At 35.1% G+C, this 23958-nt stretch overlaps 4 protein-coding genes across 4 annotated transcripts; 2 read left to right on the top strand and 2 right to left on the bottom strand.

The window, feature by feature from the left end:
• On the top strand, positions 2304 to 8139 carry LOC109706603 (serine carboxypeptidase II-2-like). The gene is made up of 10 exons (XM_020227545.1): positions 2304 to 2602; positions 3448 to 3555; positions 4695 to 4790; positions 4905 to 4997; positions 5110 to 5195; positions 5286 to 5552; positions 6080 to 6213; positions 6644 to 6739; positions 7277 to 7385; positions 7610 to 8139. Exons 1-10 carry the CDS (start codon positions 2335 to 2337, stop codon positions 7769 to 7771), a joined length of 1419 nt encoding a protein of 472 aa, XP_020083134.1. The 5' UTR covers positions 2304 to 2334; the 3' UTR covers positions 7772 to 8139.
• LOC109724150 (probable ribosome biogenesis protein RLP24) lies at positions 9055 to 12476 on the top strand. The gene is made up of 5 exons (XM_020252869.1): positions 9055 to 9208; positions 10604 to 10704; positions 11570 to 11683; positions 11779 to 11915; positions 12027 to 12476. Exons 2-5 carry the CDS (start codon positions 10624 to 10626, stop codon positions 12187 to 12189), a joined length of 495 nt encoding a protein of 164 aa, XP_020108458.1. The 5' UTR covers positions 9055 to 9208; positions 10604 to 10623; the 3' UTR covers positions 12190 to 12476.
• Positions 13160 to 16678, bottom strand: LOC109723578 (enhancer of rudimentary homolog). Its single transcript, XM_020252012.1, has 4 exons — positions 16532 to 16678; positions 14756 to 14849; positions 13671 to 13791; positions 13160 to 13580 (listed from the first exon to the last, which is right to left on the bottom strand). The coding sequence occupies exons 1-4, from the start codon at positions 16532 to 16534 to the stop codon at positions 13487 to 13489; spliced, it is 312 nt and encodes a 103-aa protein (XP_020107601.1). The 5' UTR covers positions 16535 to 16678; the 3' UTR covers positions 13160 to 13486.
• LOC109725559 (probable folate-biopterin transporter 6) lies at positions 17570 to 22668 on the bottom strand. The gene is made up of 5 exons (XM_020254802.1): positions 22142 to 22668; positions 21112 to 21371; positions 20853 to 20951; positions 19224 to 19394; positions 17570 to 18291 (listed from the first exon to the last, which is right to left on the bottom strand). Exons 1-5 carry the CDS (start codon positions 22563 to 22565, stop codon positions 17695 to 17697), a joined length of 1551 nt encoding a protein of 516 aa, XP_020110391.1. The 5' UTR covers positions 22566 to 22668; the 3' UTR covers positions 17570 to 17694.

Raw genomic sequence — 23958 nt, forward strand, 5'->3', positions numbered from 1 at the left:
ATATTTGGATTATTTGCGTACACGTTCCTATAAATATAGTGAATTGCAGAAATATTTCTGCGAAACGAAAATTTCATAAATTGTTCCTATAAAAGTTCTAAGTTATGCAGATATATTCCTCTGGTTAAAATCCGTTAGTGAACTGTTTATTTTTTAACAGTTTTATTGTGAAATGATTGTTTTGCCCTTACAAATATATCCCTCCAAAAGTATCCTCTTTCCTTTCTCTTTCTCTTCCTCTTCGGGCCGTCGGAGCGGACAACGGCGGCGGCGCGGGGTCGGGTTCGCCGGCTACGAAGAGGAGGGAAGAGAAAGAAGGAGAGGAAAAAGAAGTGGGAAGAGGAAGAAGGAGAGGAAGAGGGAAGAGGAAGAGGGAGAGGGTTTGCCGCCGCCGCCGCCGCATCTCCTCCCTCGTCGGCGACGAGGAAGAGGGAAGAGAAAAAGGGAGAGGAAGAAGAAGGGCGAAGAGGAAGAGAGAGAGGGAGAGGAAGAGGAAGAGGGAGAAGGTTCGTCGCCGCCGCCATATCTTCTCTCTCGCCGGCGACGAAGAAGAGGGAAGAGAAAGAGGGAGAGGAAGAAGAAAGGGGAAGAGGAAGAGGAAAGAGGAAGAAGAAGGAGGAAGAGGAAGAGGGAGAGGATTCGCCGCCGCCGCCACCGCCGCTGCATCTCTTCGCCGGCGACGAAGAAAAGGGGAAAGGAAGAGAAGGATGAGGAAGAAAGGTAGAACCATAAATTCACACTATTAACTAATCGTGGTTAAGTAGTTTAACTGTGGTTAATTAAATTTTTCTAACAGACTCTAACAGTAGGGATATATTTGCATAACTTATAACTTTTACAGGAACAACTTATAGAATTTTCGTTTTGCAGGGATATTTTTACAATTCACTATGTTTGTAGGGACGTGTATACAAATAACCCTATTTAATTTGTATGCTTCAAAAGTAGCAATTTTGTTATTCTTTTTTTTTCTTTTCTTTGGATACAAATTCCAATAATCTTATTTATTTTCTTTCTCTACTGAACACGTATGGTTTAATTTTGTTACTTAATGGAATGCAAATTTAATTGGCTAAAAAATAAATGGAGTTGCTAAATGTAAGAAAATTATTGATATAATTGGCTAATGTAACTCAAATCAAAATGAGGAAAATTTAAAAGAGAATCAAAATGTGACACTTCTAGGATTTTGAATAGTTCTATATGTAAGGTAAAATATAGAACTAATACTCTTAATCCGGATAAAGCATTTTGAACTGCGATTAGATCTGATGGATTAAAATGGTTAAACATGCTAGAGTTAAAGTAGTTTTAAGATGAGTGACTTCCCGAGAAGTGTTGCAACACAGATGGAATTGAATCAGAGTCGATCATCAGTGGAAAGTATAAAAAATAAATCTCGGCTGAGCTAAGGTCATACGAAGGGTGGAACGCGGCTTTCAGGCCGACGATCGTTGTGGGGTGGAACGTGTCTCTCCAAAAGGTCGGCTCAGGCTAATGAGACGAGTCGGTCGGCTCAGACTAGTGAAATGAGTCTCACATTGTTTGATACTTGTGAGTATACTTAAGCCTAAGAAAACGTAGAGCTTAAAAAGGAGAAAGTGACTATGCCCAAAAATTTAAGAGGGTTAAATATATTAGAACTAAATTAGTTCTATAATAAGTGACTCCCCTGAAAAGTGGGACGTCACACGAAACATTGAAATTAGTTTTTTTTTTTTTTTTTTTTTTTTTTTTTTTGTTATTAATTAAATATTGCTTTCATTTTATCACTATACGGTTTCATGTGGTATGTACGTGGCTATTATTTTTAATTTTAGTATAAGTCACGTGAGCAATTAAATATACCAATTAAAAGATATATAAATTATAGTTTAACTTATTTTTAATTTAATATTTTGTAATTTAAAGTGAATTGTTCATTGTGCTATTCTGTAATTTTTTTATCCACCGTTATAATCTTATTAGTAGATGTACTATATTAATAAAATTTATATTAAATTACAGATAAATCTATAATTTCATACAGTCAATTTGTAGTTTTAAAAATATAACTATAATTATTCTTATTGATGATAATTTTAATATTTTAAAATAAAATAAAATCACAGAATAATAAATAAGCTACTTTAAATTTACATAATAACAAGCTAAATTATAGAATTAAAAAAGAAAATAAAGAGAAAAATTAATTTAAAAGAAAAGGATAATATCAACACAATTCGAAGTGACCTACAATAAACCCTTTGTGTGTTTTTTTTTTTTTTTTTTTTCTCCTAACAACAAAAGAAGAGGAAAAAAGGGGAAAAGGAGAGGAAGAGAAGAGGAGGAGCCATGGGATCTCTCCACCTCCTCCCTCTCCCTCTCCTCGCCCTTTTACTCTTCCTCTTCGTCTCCTCCACCTCCGTAGCGCGCTCGCCATTGGAGCAGCAAGAGAACGATAGGGTTCTCGAGCTCCCGGGGCAATCCACCAACGTGAGTTTCGCCCAGTACGCGGGCTACGTCACCGTCCACGAGGGCCGTGGCCGAGCCCTCTTTTACTGGTTCTTCGAGGCTATTGAGGACCCGGATTCGAAGCCCCTCGTTCTTTGGCTCAATGGAGGTGGCGGCTACTTTTATAATCGCTTCTCTTTTTTTGTGGTTTTTTCAACGTTTTTTTCCTGTTTATGGGGGATTTGGGTTGTGAATTTGAAATGGGTTGGGCTCAAAATTTGGACTTTTGATGAGAAAATGGAACTTTTGGACGTTGGTTTTGGTGCAATTGCGGTTTGCGGAATTTAATAAGAGAGTTGATATTGAACGCTCACTGTTTGTGTTATTGCATCAGAAAAAAGAGGTTTCAGTTTAATTGGCTTGGTTAAAACCCTTTTTTTAGTTTTTTTTTTCCCTGTGTTTTGGGGTGTTTTGGTTGTAAATCATAATGGGTTGGCCTCAAAATTTGAACTTGTGATGATAAAAGTGAACTTTTATACACTGATTTTGTGCATTTTCTATGCTGAAACACACTGTATGATTTTGTGTTATAATCGTAATTTGTTGGCCTCAAAATTTTAACTTTTAATGGACTTTTTGAAGTTAGTTTTGGAGCATTTCCTATTTTGGACACATACTGTTCGATTTATTGCATCAGATAACAATTTTGTAGTTCAAGGTTTAAAGGAGTTTTTTTTTCCTTCCTCTTTTTGGTGGATTTTTTTCATACATCGTAATGGGTTGGCCTCAAAATTTGCACTTTCAATGATCAAGTTTTTCATTTTGAAGTTCATTTCGCTACACTTTCTGTATTCAGTGAGAAAGTTGATGTTGAACACGCACACTGTTTGATTTACTGCATCAGATAGAAGTGGTTTCAGTTTAATCTTTCATATCCTTACCAAAATTTTTGCAATAACTTGCCTTTTGTTGGGGGCAGATTTTGGGTTATTAATGAAGCTAGTGGTTTTGCAGGGCCCGGGTGTTCTTCAATTGCTTATGGAGTGGCAGAGGAAGTTGGGCCTTTTCATGTCAATGCAGATGGGAAGGGTTTACATATCAATCCTTATTCTTGGAATCAAGGTAATACCAACAAATTTGTCCTTTTACCTACTTGCATTATTACTTGATCAGATAAGTGCGAGAAATCGCCATGTTTATGTGATGGGATAACAACAAACTGGGAAAATGCTCCAAGTCCGGTACAAAACATCGGGTTGTTGATGTGATGAACCAATCAATGGTATAACAACTCAGCCAATTAACATTAATAGTTCATTAGACTCAAACCACCGACTCAAAATGCTTAAGCCTAGAGTTTTGTTCCCACCCAATCCCAACCCCCCCCCCAACCGTGACATCCTTGTCGTGTCCTATTCCTAGTCCAAAATTACCAGGCGTTGTGAGATCCATCTCACACTTCCGTCAGACAAACTGGCTCTAATACTAAATGTAATGATCTTGCCCACTAACATTAATAACTTGTTGGGCCCAATCCACCGACCTAAAAATGCTTAAGTCCAATTATTAATGAGTACTAGGGCCTCTTATACCCACACACAATGTCTTTCTCATCCAGCATGGACTACTGAGGGCGTCACAATTGGCCCCTACCTTCTCTATGACAGTGCATCAAAAGCTCACAGGAGTGGCATTCTTCTTTTTCTGGGCCAGTACTTGTATTCCAACAAGTTTCATCCTTACTTCAATTATGTTCCCATAATTTTGATTTTAACAATTTTTTACGATTGCATCGAACTGATAGTCTACTGTTAAAACGAAAAGAGTTGCATATTTTAGCATTGTCGTTAGAGTTTGCTGATATGGCATTTCCGTATCTTTCAATTTTAACAACTGATGGCTAGGCACTTTTTCATGGCTGACTAAATAAAAGACTTAATTCTTACATAGAATGAATTTCATGGCTAAATTGTAAAATTGAAACTCTTAAGGAGGTTATATGGTGATTAAACTTCAGGTACTAAATATGTTTTTTACTCTTTTGTAAGTGAGTTTATCTTTCGCCTCTTTTTTACTTTTATCTTTATGAGGTGGTTCGCTACTAGGATTGTGGATTTCTTATATAAAAATCCTGGTAATTATTGATTCAGATATCGATACTTTTGTAGTGCTTCAAATTTGTGGACCTCAGTTTCCTTCTAGGGCCCTAACGGTGGTTGAAAAACTGTATCATGCTTCGGCTTATGTAATTCTTTTTGCAGTTGCAAATATGTTATTTCTTGATTCCCCTGTTGGAGTTGGTTATTCGTACTCGAACAATTCGCAAGATGTGTTGAGCAATGGGGATGCAAGGACTGGTAGAGCTTTCTCTTTCTCCTTCTTTCTCAAGATATGTCTTTGATTGCAGAGTGAAATGGCTATATTTTGTGTATTAACATTCTACTCTTGATTTTGTCTTTTCCCCTCTGAAGCTAGGGATTCCTTGGAGTTCCTGAAGAAGTGGTTCGACCGATTTCCGCAGTACAAGGGACGAGACTTTTATTTGACTGGAGAGAGCTATGCAGGTACATGATAATGAAAATATCATTTCCATTGTAGTTTATTGTCACAAACCAAATTGGAAACATCACGATTGCTCTTAAAAACTAACTGTTTTCTATTACATATATTTTCTAGGGCATTATGTTCCTCAGTTGGCTCAGGCCATCGTGATTTATCAAAAGCTCACAGGAGACCTTTCAATCAACCTGAAGGGATACATGGTATGGGTTAAAATGGTTAAATTCCTTTTTCTAATTTTTTTGAATGAAAAGATGGTCAAATAGTATGACCCATTTCATCAAACATTACAGGTTGGAAATGCTCTGACAGATGATTTCCACGATCACTATGGCATTTTCCAATTTATGTGGGCTGCAGGAATGATTTCAGATCAAACATACAGGAAGCTGAATTTGTTCTGTGACTTTCAATCGTTTGTGCATACCTCTTCTGAATGTGAGAAGGTTCTTGAAGCTGCTAATGAAGAACTCGGAAATATCGATCCTTACAGCATTTTCACACCTACCTGTACTGCTAGTGTCACATTCTCAAGGAATAAATTGATAAAAAGATTGCATGTAAGCTTATATACCAAACCTTTATACCATGAAGCATGAATTTCAGTTTTTGCTAGTCTAATTTTTTGTGTTTTGGTTAGTACTTAGGACTTGTTTGGCCTGACTAGAGCTTCTGAAAATTGCAGAATTGCTATTTGAGTGAAGCTGTTTGAAGATTTAATAATGGCTTTTTCTTTGAAATCTCCTCATTGATTCTTACTGAGGTAGAAGTAGAAGCTTTCGAAGCTTCTACTTTTGAGACCAAAAAACTTATCCTAGCTTCTCTCCGTCGCAATAGTTCTACAATTTTATTAGCCAACCACTTGATTTTTGGAGCTTCCGTTATCTAGAGTAGAGAAGTTGTTCGAGAAGTCAGGCCAAACAGGCATTTTAACTGGTTGGCCTCTAATTCAGTAGTGTGTATTAGCTACAACAAAAGAAACAAAAGTTGGTTCTAGTACGGTTTTTTGTATACCTTTGATATAACTAAACTTATTCTTCTTCTTTTTTTTTTCTGCTGATTTATGAATTATGGCCTCCTTTAACAGTCAGTTGGAAAAATTGGAGAGAAGTATGATCCATGCACCGAGAAGCACTCAACAGTTTATTTCAACTTACCGGAGGTTCAAAAAGCACTTCATGTTAATCCAGCTGTTGCGCCATCTAATTGGGTAACCTGCAGGTAAAAGTGTATGAAATATAGCTGATAAAGTCGACATTCTAGTTGTAATCTGAGCTTTCTAAGTTCTGACGTATAGATCTCCTGTCAATAAGTTATTGCTATTACACAACAGCGAATGGTCTATTGCGTTATCCTGTAGGAAGAATCAATTGCAACCAATTTCTCCAAAGTACAACTATGAACATTCATTAATTTGTATTTCACGTCCTAGTGTCCTATGACTTTTAAATTTAAAGGTGTTATATGAAGTTTCAATTGTTCGTCTCAAGTGATGTCACTAATCTAAAATGTATACTCTATTAGTACATCAATCATTTGCTAAAGTACTTTCTCTGGTTCCATTATAGTTTTCTGAAACCTGAAACTGAGTACCCTATTCACTCGATGAAGTTTTACCTTTCTGATGTCCCACAGCTTACTTTGTTTGCAGCGATGTTGTTAACGAAAATTGGAAGGACTCTCCAAGATCCGTGCTGCATATCTATCATGAACTTGTACGCCACGGCCTTCGCATATGGATGTTCAGGTGATTTACATTCTCACTTATTGTCATTAGTTGCTGTATATATAGACATTTTACTAAACAAACTACCCTTTGCTAAATAAGCTTAGGAAGTAGTTGATTCCTTTCGGTTTGCTTGATTTATTCATGCATGGGCATAGTTGCTAAACAATGATCTGTGGTTAACCATTTAATATGCAGGATTGCATGCCATTTGTAACTTCTGCTAGCATTTTTGATGTTTTAGGGACAGGAACTCCTCATTACTGTTAGCGTTCTCTTTAAATGATACGGACGGCCTGCTATGTACTAAACTAAACACTTTTCTAATACAAGCCGTTCTTTTTTGAAAGAAAGATAAGAGAAAACTGAGCAATGATCTATCCTTTTTCTTTTTTTTTTCAATTCTGGTTATCTTTGTATAAATAATTTATTTGATTAGATCATAAGTTACTGAATAAGCATGCAAATTCATTTGTTAGTTGTTGGGAAGTTTATAATGGCATTGTTACTAGCAATTTCCTCATTTTAATGCAAAATGTTGCATTTGTATCTGTTCAGCGGAGATACCGATGCGGTGATTCCGGTAACGTCGACCCGATATAATGTTGATTCACTCAAGCTTCCGACTGTAACTCCTTGGCATGCGTGGTATGATGACGATGGTCAGGTAAGTAATCTCTTTCTTGTTCAGTTTTATATATGTTACATTTCACATTGCTGTAATTTGTATAGAAACTTACCCTCATATTATTTTTCACTCACATTCAAAACGTGAACTTGAATTATTTTGGTTCTTGGCCTTCAATAAAAGGCATAGAATTATCCACTTAGTTTTCTTCTTCTTTTTTTTTGGAGTTGTTTTTCATGTCGACATCATTTATATCAACATAGGTTGGTGGATGGACACAAGCATACAAGGGTCTCACATTCGTGACGGTTCGGGGAGCTGGTCACGAGGTTCCGTTGCATCGACCTAAACAGGCTCTCGTTCTCTTCAAGTCGTTCTTGTCGGGGAGCCCGATGCCCTCACCGTCCCAGATCGATGACTCCTAAAATTTCCTTTCGAATTCAGCATCCCATTGCGAACAATAATATAACACGGGGATTGCAGTTCACCCCTCAGGGCGAATAAATACTTGGTTCTTGTTGTTGTGTTTCCGCAGATCGTTGAATAACATCTGTACTGATTCTAACATTGTAGGGTTTTGAGTGTATTCCTCGTCCCACGAAGCGCGATAACTGCGGAAAAAAAAAACCAAGTTACTGTGCATTCATTATCTCGCAACTATGCTATGTTAGATGTGTTTTACTGATTTGAGCTGTTGAATTGGATGAACTGCGAATTCGGATGATTTATTGTGTTGTAAACAAATTTTAGTGTTGCCAAATTTGAAAATGTTGATCTCTATTATGATGCCAAATTTTGTTGGGAGTTTTGCATAAATTGAGTAGACATGATGCCAATATGTTTGAACCTGAAAAAAAAGACTCAATCTGATAGAATCAATTTTATTATTGGAGTGGTTATGAATTACTTCAATAGATACAATAATGAAAGTTTAGTTTATGTTAACTTGATGAAAAAAATCAAAATACTTTTCTTCAAAAAATATATGATAATACTTGATACTTCTCTGAGATTTGAGTAACTTTTGTGAATTAGATTACAGATTTTATTAAATTTATTGGAGGTTCTCTCAAATTTATTAGTTTTAATTATCTTTTGGCAAATGGAATTGAAATATTTAGTAGCTGATACTTAACAGAGTTATTGGATCTAACAAATTTTTTAACTATATTAGCTTAAATAACTCAAATAAAGTAAAGAAAAAAAATTGAAATATTAAAGCAGTGTTGATACTGCACAATTTGATTTGATACAGACAATATACCAAACAAAAATCTATGGAGATGATTCATAACATGAGATTGTCTTATAAGCCATCAATCTCATGTATAATACAAATCTCAAAGCAATATGAACGATGCTCAATCATTAGTACGATCAGATAACGGATCACTGCTAATTATTAATATCTATTACATATTTTTGGTGGACGGTTAAATTACAAGTGTCGTAATTTTTACGCTTATTTTAATCTTCAAAAATAAATAAAAATTTTTAAAAATATTATTTTAATATAAAATTATCATATTATTCTTAATTAGCTCCATCGGCGGTCCTTTGTGGATAGCACGAATTTCAAAGTCAGATGAACGGCAGATAAAATAGTGTTATATTTGAAAGTATTTTTTTTAATTTTTTTTAAAACTAAAAAATCTTAAAAATCTTAAAATGGGAAATAAGCGGTGGTTTAATTCTCTTTTAAGTACGGCGCACGACAAAAACCCTAATTACACCAAGAAGGGCCCAAACCCTCTCCCCCGAAACCCTAAAAACCCGTCCCCCGCGACTCCTCTCTCTCTCTCTCTCCCTCTCTGCGGCGTCTCCCTCTCCGTTCGATTCTCGTCTCGATTCTCTCCGACCAGGTGAGTTCGATCTTTCGTTGGATATACGATCTCTACTTTGTGTTTTTTTTTTTTTTTTTGTGGTATTTTTGGTAATTTGTGGATCTAATTAGTTCTTTTTTCTTTTCGTTTCCCCTTGAGGTGGTAGGGTTGATCAATCTATATTTGTCTTATGTTTCTTTGACTTGTTTGATCTCTTTGGAAATTTATGGAGTTTTTCCATATTCTCCATTGGAAAAAGCGTTGTGTTTTGGTTATTTTTTGTGGTAATAATGAATCGGGAGACCCTCAATTTCACTTCTATTTGATTGGCACATCATCAAGTTTTGATTTTGTTTTGCTAAGGATTAGTTTGGACAGGTGAAACTTGGGGATTTTGTTAGCATTCAAATAAAAAAAAATCAAAATTTGAGAGGGTGTCATTAATTTATATTAAGGGTTTATTTCAAAATGACTGATATTGATTATAAATTATAGGTATACAAAAACATGTTCCTTTGTTGTGTAAATTGTACAAATTGCTTCAAATGCCTGGCTTTGTATTGCTGATCATTTATCAGTACCGGAATTGGATTTTCTTGTTGTACCGTTAACTTCGTCCTATTTCATTACCTAATTGAATAGTCGCCTCATGACCGCGGCATATTAATGATGCCCTGATTCATCACTTGCATATCTTTGGTTCTCATGTTGCAGCTAAATTATATATAATAAGAACAGCAGGTCTCGGAAGCTCGCAGGATGCGAGATGCTAATTGATGGTTTAATGTGGTTTTAATCGCATTGAACTTTCTTATCAAGTTGTAATTTGCACATGAAGCTTGGCTAATTTCAGTTCTCTTTACTAAAACAGATATTTTGTTCACATACATTTAGTAGATTAAATTATCTTGTACAGAAATAATAATGACTAATTAGGTAATGAGCTTTATATATTAAAGTTATTTGGCACAACCTGTTCAAAAGGACAAAAAAAAAAGGAAGAGAATTGATGCATTGATTTCGAGAGCCAAATTGGAGGGGTATGTTATCCTTTTCTTAGTTTCAAGGGACATTAACTGGAGTTGTTTGGTTTGGTCACTCGAGTGATCAAGAATGCTTAGAATGCTAAACCTTTTGCTAGGGAGTATGTAACGTAAAAATGTTTTTGTTTTTCTGCCATGCGCACAGAGATTGGTATGAAAATATATTATGTGAAGAGTATTGCTCCAAAGTTTGCCTCATAGTCTTGCTTGCTGTCCTATAAACTTGAGTGAGCTGCATTACATTTCAGCAACTGCTGCTAGGTAACGTTGGAAAGTTAATTGTACATTAGTAACATCATGATTAATGCTGTAATAATTGTTTTAATTGCTGGCCATTTGTAATTGCTTGATACTTCTGTTTGGCAATTTAAGCAACAAATTCTTATTTCAGGTTCTTGACTCAGATACACAATGAGGTTAGAGAAGTGTTGGTTTTGTTCATCAACCATCTATCCAGGGCATGGAATTCAGTTTGTGCGAAATGATGCAAAGGTTTGGCCAATTTCTTATTTATAATCCTTGTTATTTTGAAGGATTTGGCACTTGTCATGTTTTTATGTGATATCTTGAAAAGATTATTGTCCTTAAGCGCATAACAAGTTTTCCCTGGTATTTCTCTGTGGTTTTTACTAATGTGGCAGAGTACTATTTGTCTATCTGGTACTGTAGACTTCTGTGCGTGATAAAAACAACATGTGTTGCTGTGCCCACCAGCTGAGGCTTGTTGGGCATCATTTAAGTTTCTGAATTTTTTTGGTTCTTGTACAGAAGCACTTTTTTGTACTGTAGCATAATCTACTGAGAGGTTAATTTTAATTCTTGCATTGCTCGTGGAGTTGTACAAAATGATATCTCCAGTGGGTTAGTTAGAGTCCCAAAATTCTTGTGTATTCTTCCCATACCCTATCTTGGCTACAAATATACTTTATTTTGAAGAAGAAAAAAAATCTAGAAAACAAATGATTGAAAGTGACAGAGAGTTAGCTTCTATGGTTTGAATTAATTGCAGCTTGATTAATTGGTTTATGTGAAGATTGTTGTCCGTCCATAAAGAATGCTAGTATACTTTTAAGCTGCGCAAATGTCTTATTAGGTTGTGTATACGAGATTGAAGGACATGATTTCAAATCTAGGCATTTATTGGCACAAATATAATAAATGGAGTGAGTGTTAAGGCGTATGTAATGAGAATTGTTTATGGCCAATATAGTTGTGGTTGTCTCGCACAATATGGTAATAGACATTGGTTGATCAATCTTCTTTTAAGTTTGCAGGACAAAGCACATTGAGCATTCGATATAACTGTTTTTTTTTTCCTCGATTTCCATGCATGATTTCGACCACTACCTCTTTGCAGATCTTTCGGTTTTGCCGATCCAAATGCCATAAGAACTTCAAAATGAAGAGAAATCCTCGTAAAGTTAAATGGACGAAGGCTTACAGGCGTGCACATGGGAAGGACATGGCGCAGGTAAGAAATGTTTCTTGGCATATCTGTTCTTGTATTAGCAGATCTGTTGAGATGCATCGAAGCAAAATCTAATAAATGCTATTTATGATGGCAAGGACACGACCTTCGAGTTTGAGAGGAAGCGAAACAGGCCGGAGAGATATGACAGGAATGTTACCGAGAACACGTTGAAGGCTATCAAGAAGATCGACAAAGTTAGAGTCGCTAGAGAGGCTCGGCACCACACAATGAGGTCCGTCTTCTTGAAATATCCTGTGTTGTTTTGTTACAGCAAAAATAAAGAGAGGAAGAACTAAGATTCCAAAATTTCTATTTATATATTTATTTGTCGGCTGTGATGCAGGATGAAGGGTAAGAAAGCCATTGATAGGAAAGCGTCGGCTAAGGAGTTGGACCAGAGCATTCACCTGATCAAAGCACCAGGAGCCCTGGAGCAGGACCCCTCACTCACTCTTCCGAAGAAACAAATCAGTGTTCCCGAGCCGATGCTTGAAGAAGCGAACTAGTTACGGTTTGAGCCATTCTCCTTGTTGGTTTTGATAGATTCTGGATAAAGTTAAAGTTGTTTTTACGTAGCAGCCGGAAGTTAAGAAGCTTGATGTGTATTGCTGGTTTCGAAGATACTTTTTCTTAACATGTTTCATATCCCTGTTGAATGACACTCTTTTTGGATGCGGATGAGTTTTGTACTTCTCTAGTATCATTGCTCTATAAACTAATTTTTAACTTCTTTGGTCGTCTTGTATTATTGTTTACGAAGTTTGCTCTAATCTGAAAGTGGAGTTATGTGCTTTGTCGAGCTATAAATTTTGGATCATTTGAATACTCTATCAAATTTGGTTTACTCATTGCCGCATGTACGACGTGGTTTTCTCTTCTGCAATTTCCTTTATTTGCGTGCCCCCCTATAACTTGCTCTTTTCACATTTTGTTTGCAGAGAGTGATCCTGACTCTTGAATCAATTCGTAATGAGGTTGTGATTAAATAGAAAATGATCTTTTTAGCCAAAATCTTTCGGTAGATCCTAATCTGGGTTCATAAACTTCATTGGCAGCTTGGAAACATCTTCAGTTCATATATTTAAGTTTGAGCTTTTGTTTTTGCTTGTAATTTGAAGCTTGAGCTCTCCTCCTGTGGCCATGGAATCATATTCTCTGATTGTAATATTTGATTACATATTCCATATCTGCTTCAACCCATGTACTCATTGAATCGAGCTCAACCTACTTAAAAAAATTTTAGAAGCTGTATCGTGCGCAAAATTTAAGTTCCCAAAAAGTTTCAAAAGCTTGAGCACAAAATAAGCTCAAATAGGAACTTATTTAAGACTCAACTAACTGAGCTACATTAGCTAGATTTGAACTTAGGAAAGAGTTCTAAACATGAAATTAACTGCCCAAGTTGCACATGTTCTATCTTAGAACACTTTGAAAATCAGAAAGCTGTAAGCAAACTTAGAAGCCTTAAATGGGCTCTTTAATATTAATGCCGACAATCGATTGCGAAGTATTAAAATATGCCAATCTTAGTAGAGTATCTTAACCATCTTAACAATATCAAGCCTCTCCCTTCTTACTTTTACAGGGTCCACAAAATTACATACTGCATAGATATCGACAGCAACCACTAGCTTAAGCTCCGAATACACTCATCCAAATTGAAGCATTCTTAACATCGACAAACCCCCATCAACATACACAAACACATATATCAAAGACAAAAAGAAAAATTGGTATTACCTATTAAGTCGTATGTTTTGCTTACTGCGTTATAGGAATGGTACAAATTGCCGCCCATGATATTTATTGTTGGGCCAGTTTCTTCAGGTGTTGAAATATCCTTTGTTTTATCCATTGTCGGTCGTAGGGGAGATAGGCCTGAATCGAGTGATCGTAGCTGCAAATTGAACGAGGAAGAATTTCTAAGTTGCATAAAAGTAGCACACAATGTGATGTTCTATGTATTTAATAGCTGGTAGTTACTCACATCAGTGCACTTAGATCAGCTAAGCCATCGACGAAGTTGTATAGGTCCGCGATATCATAGGTTATGTTCCGGATAGTTGGGTTAATATCCCTGAGTTTTCTTTCATAAAGCCCACAGATACCTGTCAATTAAAGAAAACTTCAAATTCAATCATCATTTCAGGAAGCCAGCCAACAATTACCTTCTAAAGTAACAGCTAAAATGCCTAGGAAGGACGGCAAGAAGTTTGGTTTTAGGATATCATTGGCCACTGCTACTGAAAACATATACAATGATTGCCAGAAGGTATCTGAAAATTTGACATGGTTTCTTCAGGTCATACATATGGGCATCTAATGTAAGTATACAGCCTATAGTTTTCAAATAATACAAGCTCAATCAATGCTTTATATTTAACACACTTCTGTGCCCAATAGGTAATATGAGAACGTGAATAAAGCATGCTTCTGCATTGCTTTTGACACTGTTGAGCATTTCATTTGCAAAGCTGTGTGCTATTTACCTACGAATGTGATTCTATTTGGTCCTTACTAAGTACTGACTCGAGCCTCACTATGTTTGCACTTGCCATTTTCCTCTCTTACAGCCTATTCTATGCTAAAGGTACTTTCAGGCTGCTACTTACTGAAATGAATTACCACTAGTTAGCAGCATGAAAAGAGATATTTCCGTAATCTGCAAATCAACAAAGCGAACTCTTACCTGAATCTGATATGCTCTCTTTCTAATACAGCAACAAATATTAACAAAAAAAATCAGGTCAATGACCAAACGAATATTATAGTAATTAGAACTCAGTCAATGCCATTATTTGTTTAAAACACTACAAAAACTGTGTTCTACAAGAGATAGAAGAAAAATCAAGAACTATAGACAATTTCAATGAGTAGGGAAAAAGACCTGTATCAGAAAAAATGGGCAAAGTTATTAAATTCCAGTACAGTAAAATTATATCTCAGTCAAGGATAGTGTGCCGAATAATTTACTACATGCATTTTAATGAGCCCTCTATAATATAAAGAATCAATTGAAAATATACTTTAAAATTGCAAATAAGTTGTTGTGTAAAGACTGAATGTACCTACCATCCATGGCTTGACTAATCGAACTATAATCCATGAATGTTCTGGTTGCCCTGTTTTGAGATGTCTGCATCAAAATAATTGTGTGCCTGTTGGCCTACAATAACAATGACCACTCAGCAGTGGAAATTACAAAATAAAGCACAATCAAGATTCCAGGATTTGGATGCAGCAAAGCCATTTTCAGGCTAAAGATAGAAAATGAGTACAAGTGTCAATTATATGTTGCTTCATCACACAATCAAATGTAAATAAGCGTGATAGCTAGATTTAAATCTGATATATGAGAAAAAAATCGTGTTTGAAACTTATTTAAAAATTATACATTACCATAGAAGTCTTGCAGACCAATATATGTATCAATTACAAATAGTACAAAAGATCTGCTCAGCTAAGTTAACTTGAAAGAGGCCAAACTCTTATAGACTGTACCAAACTGCAATTCTCAAAGAGGCCATGTAAATAAATCCTCATGAAGCCCGGCAGAAGCCATGGTGCTCTACACCAATTTGTGGTCAAACCAACAATTTCAGTAAATTCTTTCACTACCTCTTTCTCCTCTTGTTTGCTATTGAGAAGGAGAAAATCATAAAAAGGTCTGTTGACTAAAGAGAGTAAAACCTTCCATATAACGTTGTTGATGACAACATCCTTTATTTATATACCCAACTTTTAGAGCACTACACACACCACGAAAGTCTCCAACAGGAAGTTAAAAGCAAAAACTTTTCAAATACGAATGTTTCTCATAAAATTGTGCTCTGTACCTCATATGCTATTATATCTAGTAGTTGTTTTCTAGGGAGGACATCTAACAAGCATTAGGATTTCAGCAGTCCAGTTAAAAGGTGAATACCAATTTAAAAAAGCTTGATGCTGAGTATATAATTGTCATCTGAAGCCCACGATATCTGACTAACAATCTTTTGCCTCCTTATAATACCCAAGTTAAGTGTGTTCGTTTAGGCAATGCATCTCTATAGAGAAATTCTACAGAAAGCACTAAGTAGACAAACATGTCTTCTGAATCTCTATACTAACTTGGGATTCAGTACTAAATGAAATTGGGAAACCAATCGGCCAGGATTATCTCGTCAACTCAAATGTTGTGTCGTTGGAAGATCATATCACCAACCAAAATTTCAGATTATTCACAACTATAATATAGCTATCCGCTGACGTTTAAATCCTATTTATATCCTATAAGCTTGATTAGTTGGCATAGATTATTGTTTATGACACAAAAGCAACATTCTAAAATAAGTTCGCACTCGCATCTTCTACACCAAATTCAGAATAGTGGCTTTAGGCACGACCAAAACATGCCCTTAGTTTCATAACCATGTCCTAGAAGACCGAAGGAAAAGGAGTGCCTCAAAAATTAAGATGCACAGCATTTTATCCATGATTTGCTTGTTTAAAACCACGGAACCCCTTATTTTAGAAATTACAACCATCATCAGCAAGTAACTATTGATCTTTGTTCCTCAACCAACTACTCAAAAAGTCAAAATTTTGAGCTTTTTCCTGCATCTTCACCTCATCTCGGCTAGATTAACGACTAAAACGAACAGTCACGAAACAACAAAACCATAAAAGAATGAAATTTCCTCGAAAACGAGATCAAACAGACCAAAAGAATGGATTAAGAGTGCTTCAAAGAAACTAGCCCAAAAGACCCCCAAAAAACCCTAGAAATCTAAGAAAAAGTGACCGAGAAATCGATTTTTTCAGAACAAGAGGGGATCGGAGAAGAGGAGGGATCGATTTGGGGCTCACCATCGCTTCGTTCGCGGATCGGAGAAAGAGATGTGAGCGGTGTAGAGAGAGTTCGACGCTAGGGTTTCGGCGAGAGAGTGGAGTCGATGGTCGGAGCTCGGAGGGCGAAGCGAGAGAAAAGCGAGCGGAGGGTAAAAATTAAAAAAAAAAAAAGAGGTAAAAATGTACGGAGCCCCTTCAACTATAGACTATTTTGAAGCAAACGCTTCAAATTGGGACCTCTTAAACTTCAATTTTTTTAAAAATTTTTTTGTGATTAATTAAGCTAAAAAATTGTTAAATTTTATAGTTCAAACAATTAATTAATGTAATATCTTTTGCTGTAAAGTACTTTAAAAGTATTAAATTTAATAGAATTATTAATTAATTTGATAAAATTCCTAGTTACCTTAAATAAAAAATATAGTTAAAATTTATCTTTAATTTTAAAGAGGATATATACATGTCTAACGTTCCAATCCTCATAAATTTTTTATGCATGCAAAGAATCCGACCGCTAATGAGCTACGGGATCCATCCAAATTTGGATAATTGCAGAATAATGCATTATAAAAAAGTTTTTTTTTTCCGAAAAAATGATGACACAGAGTTTCTCTATAGGATTAATTATATACAGGTTCCTATAAATATAGTAAATTGCAAATATATCTCTATAAAGTTCAACTTTCATATATTATTTCTATAAAAGTTCTGATGTTTTCAAATGTCCATATCGTTAGAATTCATTAGAAAATTTTAGTTAACTATAGGTTAAATACTTAAAGTAGTTAGTTAATGAGGTGAATTGATCGTTTTACTCTTCTTCAATTAACAGTTGAAATTCATAGAGGGACATATTTGTGATAGCAAAAATATCATTTCACTTCTAAAATAGACAGTGTTTTAACGATAACAAATCAGAGTGACATATTTGAAAACATTACGACTTTTGTAAGAACAAAATATGAAAGTTGAATTTTGTAGAAATACATTTACAATTCATTATATTTATAGGGACCTGTATAAAATTAATTAACCCTTGTCTATAACACGCCATTGTAGATATCTAAGTAAACATTTATCCCCATATATATTGCTTCTTAATTATTTGAAGATTGTGATCAAAGAATCATCATACAAGGCACCAAAAGATTGATTTTTTTTTTTTTTTTTTTTTTCTCTTCTTACACTTCCTCCCTCTCACTAAACTTTGCAAGCTCCAAACTCTCCTCTTCCTCCTTCTGGAAGCTTCTAGAAGATTCTAGAATATCAGGTGGAAGCAAAACATCAGTTTGATCAACCTTAGGCACAAGGAAGATCAGGCACAGAGTAGAAAGCCTCAGCAAGTTCCTTATGAACACCACCAGCCATAAGTTCCGAAAATCGGTTCGCGTCACATGCAATGCATGCAGAACAATTCCGCCCCCCGTCTTCGACGACAGAGCGCCAAGGCTATCGATGCACATCAGCAGCGCGAAGAACGTGCCCTCGATCCCCAGAGGGCACAGTTTCGTGCTCAGAACGATCATCGGCATCCACCGGATTCGAGATATGATTCGAGAGGTGCACTCCTCGAAGATCACGAAGAGGTAGTCGGGGATACCGAGCTTTCGGTTCCAGCGGAGGACGAAAATGAGGTCGAGCATGCCCGAGACGGCGTAGAGGAGCTGAGCATAGAAGAGTAGGCTTCTGAAGGGCAAGTTCTTGAGAAGCTTGTGGTAGATGAGGACTCCGATCATCGACGCCATCGCACCGATCGCGTAGATTATTCCGATGAATTCCTACACCAGAAGAGAAGTTTTGGTTTTAAAAACTTTGTGCAAGTTCGATTTCTTCTTGAGAACATTATGTGCTTAACTATCATTAATTTCATGTAAATGTAGTGAATATATTGAATACGAAACTATTAAATTGCCGTTCAGATTTGCTTAAGTTTTTAGTGAAAAACGATTATTTTCATACTACTTAACGTGATATTGAAATAGAAGATTCTGAATTCAAATCGCACCAATAATAATTTAAATTTTTAGATAAAAATTTAAATTCGATACGATAGAATATAATACTCTACACAGAGATAGAACAAAAGAAAGGAAAATTTTGCAATAAAAGCTCATTAATTGATTGTGACATTCACACAGTTTAGGTTCTTTTCCTTCTTCTTTTTTTTTTTTTTTTTTTTTTTGCTCACTTTTTTCGGTATGTATAGAGGTCTCTTTACCTTTACCCAATTGCAAACAAACTTCTTGAGTAAAAGTGAATGCACAAAAATAAAATGAAAAAACCTCCTTTAAGCTTTTTTTTTTTACTTTTTTTGAGGAGATCAGATGCATTCACCCGCCTCACAGGTTATTTCATTTGAGAAAATAACTTAGCTTAGAAAACGTGAATCAATTAGATTTCGTACTTGGTCTTGAGTGCTGAACTCCAGCCACTTTGCCCACTTGCTCTAAGGAACGGTCGGTCTCATCCCCTTAAGCTCTTGTTAGAACATAATTTTTGCCATATAGTTTTAGCAAAAATATCTCATTTCTGTGATCAAAATACTCGTTTTCATTACTTTTGTTATCTCTAACTTATGTTCGATATCTCGTGCATAGGATTTTTCTATGCACAGAGTTGCACCCAATGCTTGCGTTATATTTGAGGTGGTTATTACTCATTTTTACCTATTATTAATAGCCGTGTGATTGCGAAGATGATATGAACTTACTTGAGAAAATGCTGGACCTGCAGTTTTATCAGTGTACCAATAGAACTGCCCCTCATGCGTGCTAATGCTGAGGGCCAAAGAGAGATACATGTATAAGGATGGTTTCCACACTGCAGGATGAGTTATTGTCTTTCCCATCCCCTTTATTGCTTCCCCCATCTTGTCCCACACCTGAAACAGAGAAAGAATTTCATGTTATTCCTCTTCTTTTCCCGTCACATCGCACGAATTACTAGGTATATATTAATACGGATATTAAGGCTTTTATAATAAAACTAAAACAAATATTTAAATTTAGATATGTAGTTTTGATTGTTCCGCACATGCTTCAAAACAAATGTACTAACCAACTGCTCCATCAGTGATTACTGTATCATAAAAAATAGTGAAAATATGACGATATTAGTGAAAAAAAAAAATCTAATCTAGAACTTATTAGCAAGGGGCCACATACGCGCACTCGTTTCTCGCTTCAAGCGATATTTGAATTGGATTCGGTTAGCTTCAATACAAATATATTAACCAACTGCTCTAACAGTGATTATTGTGCATTAATAAGAATGTTAAGGCCTTAACATGGATGAATTAAACAAAAATAAATCATACTCAACAACTTTAACTTCGAGTGTTCACAATCGGAAAAATATAGAAAATGATGCAAATGTTAACTATCATTTTAAATGATTATAAAAAATTATAGCGGATAAGTCAAATTTTAAATCTTACATTAATAATAAATAAAAATATAAAAAAATAATTTATTATCTAGTTACTACTTTGTAAATGCTGTACCTATATGGCATTATTCACTCATGTATTAATAGGTTAATATTATTCAAACATACATAATTGGGCCCTTAAAAAACAAAAAAAATATTCATGACAGCTGGCAATATGGTCAACTCACGCAGTTGACTATTGACTTGTGAAAAAAGTTAGTTAATTGGGCCCTTAATTTCCCAGCTGGATGGAAAAGGGCCAATTATTTATTTTGTCCCAAAATACTACCAAAATTTAATAATATATATATATAGAGAGAGAGTGTGTGTTCGGCTACTAAATTCTTATGAGTATGATTGTCTTCGTACTTATAAGTCGTTTTTGATAATAAAACTTTCGAATCGACGATTTATACTGTTAAATATTATTTACGGTATTTAAAACTTCTAAAAATCAAATTTTTTGATTTTTTGATCTTATTTATCTTACGATCAGAAGATCTTAAAATTGATAATTTTCAACGCCCGGTGTGAGATACTTACTAGTTTAACGGTATGAAAGTATTGAAATCGATTAATTTTTTAGAGAAAAGTTTATTCATTATTTAGATAAAAATTAATAATTCCGATTTTAAATTGAAGGATTCTGACCGTTTATTTTATGCATGCTTAATGGGCTTTATTATAATTTTAAAAAATTACAAATTTTATTTTCTAAAAATTTTAAATATTTTAGATCATATTTAACGGTATGAATCATAAATTCGAGTTTCATCATTAAAAAAAAACAGTATCACTTATAGAGAACTCTGTATATCCCTCTTTCTCTCTCTCTCTCTCTCTCTCTATATATATATATATATATATATGAATTACTTTAAAAAAAAAAAAAACAGAAGAATGGAGTTACCTTATGTTTCTCAGACACTTGATTTGTTTTCAGCTCAAAAATCACAAAACCCAGCAAAATTAATAGCAATGCAGGTATTGCCATAATCCCCAATGCTCCCTTCATTTTTCACACCAAAAAAAAAAAAAAAAATCAAGTCAATTATTAATTACTTATAATTAAATAAAAAATATAGGCTATCTGATGCCAATCAGACGGTATTCATAAAATAATTATTTTTCTTTAAAAACTTAAATTGGTCAGGTCGGTGAAAGCCGACCTGGGCCCCGAGTTTGTGGACGAAAATGCCGCTGGTGGAGTAACCGACGAGGGCGCCGAGGGACGAGACGAAGCCGGAGAGGCTCTGCATGTCCGGCGCGAGCGACGGCTTCTCGATGCTGTTCCTCGCGATGCACGCGTCGATTGTCACGTCGGCGATCGCGACCGCCGCCGTCATGCCCACGAGGCACACCAGTGCCGCGACCGCCGGGAGGCCGCCAGCCGACGAGACTATCGTCGCGGCTGTCACACCTAAAATGCCTGTCGAAAAATAAAATGAAATAAACGAAGGTTGATACTCGAGACCCAAGTTTAAATCCTAATTGATTCACATTTCTAGCTAAGTTTATTTCTAAATGAAATAAATAAAGCGGGTAGCGTGCTATCTTATTCTCAAAAAAAAAAAAAGAAAAAAGAAAAAAGAAAAATTATGAATTTAGATGATTATTTATAACTAGTTTTTTTTTTTTTCAAATTTGATCTTTCATTTCCCATTTTATTGCTATAAACATTTATTTTAATTCAACTAAAATATAAAAGCATCATTTTTTAGTAGCTTAAACCTTTGGGAAGCTATTTTTTAAAAAATGTTGATTAATTTGTATCTTTAATACAAAATTTTCTAATTTAAAAAGAAAAATATAAAAATTTTTGGACTCTACCATATGAGTCAAACCAATAAATTAACCAATATCTACCCTAAATTTTTCTCAACCAATGAATCTACAAAATATCCAAAAATAAACATCATACTTTTCAAAAATAAAAAAGGCCCAAAAAAAGCCATCATTTCGCCTCAAGAACAAAATCGATCTATTTTATTTATTTATTTATTTGTTAAATTACATGAAATAACTCTTTATCTTAATAATTTAAGCAGCCGGAAAACAGTATTTTTAATATTTATATTTAACATTTAATTTTTTCAGGGATAATATCTAACATAAATTTAAAAAATTCAAAAGTATTTAGAAAGGTATTTTGAAAGTGTACAAATAAATTTGAAAATTTTGAATAGTAGTAAGGGGTACCTGCGACGATGAAATAGGGGCGGCGGCGATAGCCGCGGACGGGAACGACGTCGGTGAGGACGCCCCAGACGGGCTTCAAGACCCAGGGAACGTAGTACAGGCCCATGAACAACTGCACCGCCGACGGCTGCGCCTTCTGCACGTCCTTCCAGTAGTAGTCCGACACGACGCGAAAGAACGACCCCGCGAACCCGTTGCTCAGCCCGTAGACGAGCACGACGCCGACCACGAACGTCGCGTTCAGCTCCCGGCACAGCATCGCCACCCATCGGAACGGCTCCGCCACCAGCCCTGCTATCTGCTGCTGCTGCCAAACGCATAACTTTTGCTTCTTAGTGTCAGCGTTGATGGCCGACGGGCCTGCAGATTGCGACGCAGGCCCGTCGACCAGTTTCTTGGACTCTGAGGAGGAGATGCTCTCCATGCTTGAATGGTCACATATGAAAGAAAAGAGATCTGGGTCAAATTCTAATTAAGTTTGGTATGGGAGTGGGGACAAGTTTGGTTCTCCATCACGTTCGGATACGGCCATGTGGGATTATACTAATCAAAGATTGGTGTAGTTAATTAGTCCTAAATATTTTAGTCTTCAAATTATAATTAATTCGTTATAATTATATTAATAAGTCGCTGATATAGAAATAATGTAACATCATAATTATTGCCGCATTGTTACTTTTAATACTATTATATTATTTTCATGTTAACAACACATTAATATTTAATCAGCTGAATTGGATTGTAAAATTTGATTACAATAATTGGAAAAGTTAAGTTATAAGTTACAACAAATAAAAGTTTGAGAATCAAAATATCACGCGTTTGATAGTTTGAGGACCAAATGTGTAATTTACCCCTAATTAATATAGTAAATTTGGGTGTTGTTATGGTGCCTAAGAGTGTACACGAAAACCTATTTGATGAGGTTTTTTTTTTTTTTTTGGCATGCGTGAGAAAGTTTAGCCTTTTAGAATAGGTAATGCTATGAGTACTTGATGTGATAGCTTAATTTAATAACGGTTCTAAAAAATTTAGCTACTTATCTGTTAACACATAAAAATACTGACTTATCAGAAAGAATATTTTGAAATAAAATTAATAAAAACTCTAAAATTAATTCTCAGCTTTTATTTTTGTAATGAATTTTGAAAAAGTAAGTCGCCGGCCGGGTTTGGCCGTCACAACAACTTGTTGAATGATAATTCATGTGTCAACATCCAAACTTTTGTGATATCGCCTGCGAAGAGATTTATCTTATTCAGAAAATTTAACATGAAGGTCGAATATAGTACGAATTTTTCGGTATTTGATCATATTATTCACTTACCAAATATTATAAATTGTTTCAGTGAATTCGAAAGATATACTAAATAAGATATTCATAACAAATTTGGGCTTCAATTTATTAAGGAATGCTTACTTGTGGTTTTGTTTTTATTTATTAAGAAAGCATAAAGTTAGTGTGGGGAGTAAAAAATGTGCAATAATTACCTATATAAATAAGATTATGTGGAATAGATTGGTCAATATTGACATTTATGTATACTCTTGAAAGTGAGCATGCAATGCACACTTTATACAAAATAAATTAAAATTTTAAAAAATAATTTTATTTGTGAATTTGGATTTTAGGCCGATCTAAATGTAAAGATACCTATACTTTATAAATTTTATTTATTCGATTAAAATTCTAATTTTTAAATTTTCTTTCAACTTTTCACTTAGTAGTAGAAACAATCTGAATTATAGTTCACGCGCCGGTTCATATTTAGCTAATTAATAAACAAGTCGAAAACGAGCTGAGTATTTTAAATAGA

The sequence above is a fragment of the Ananas comosus genome, linkage group 2 (genome assembly GCF_001540865.1).
Source record: "Ananas comosus cultivar F153 linkage group 2, ASM154086v1, whole genome shotgun sequence".
In the NCBI taxonomy this organism is placed as follows: Eukaryota; Viridiplantae; Streptophyta; class Magnoliopsida; order Poales; family Bromeliaceae; genus Ananas; species Ananas comosus.

Bases quoted from the DNA above. Each gene is read 5' to 3' on its own strand.
- LOC109706603 (XM_020227545.1), top strand. From the start codon at position 2,335: ATGGGATCTCTCCACCTCCTCCCTCTCCCTCTCCTCGCCCTTTTACTC. The intron at 4,998-5,109 runs GTACATGATAAT...TATATTTTCTAG, and splicing joins GACTGGAGAGAGCTATGCAG to GGCATTATGTTCCTCAGTTG. The intron at 5,196-5,285 runs GTATGGGTTAAA...CAAACATTACAG, and splicing joins TCAACCTGAAGGGATACATG to GTTGGAAATGCTCTGACAGA.
- LOC109724150 (XM_020252869.1), top strand. From the start codon at position 10,624: ATGAGGTTAGAGAAGTGTTGGTTTTGTTCATCAACCATCTATCCAGGG. The intron at 11,684-11,778 runs GTAAGAAATGTT...TATGATGGCAAG, and splicing joins ATGGGAAGGACATGGCGCAG to GACACGACCTTCGAGTTTGA. The intron at 11,916-12,026 runs GTCCGTCTTCTT...GCTGTGATGCAG, and splicing joins GCTCGGCACCACACAATGAG to GATGAAGGGTAAGAAAGCCA.
- LOC109723578 (XM_020252012.1), bottom strand. The intron at 13,792-14,755 runs GTAGGTACATTC...TTTAATTGACAG, and splicing joins GATTAGTCAAGCCATGGATG to GTATCTGTGGGCTTTATGAA. The intron at 13,581-13,670 runs GTGAGTAACTAC...TTCAATTTGCAG, and splicing joins GCTGATCTAAGTGCACTGAT to CTACGATCACTCGATTCAGG.
- LOC109725559 (XM_020254802.1), bottom strand. From the start codon at position 22,565: ATGGAGAGCATCTCCTCCTCAGAGTCCAAGAAACTGGTCGACGGGCCT. The intron at 21,372-22,141 runs GTACCCCTTACT...ATTTTTCGACAG, and splicing joins CCCCTATTTCATCGTCGCAG to GCATTTTAGGTGTGACAGCC. The intron at 20,952-21,111 runs GTCGGCTTTCAC...TGAAAAATGAAG, and splicing joins TCCACAAACTCGGGGCCCAG to GGAGCATTGGGGATTATGGC.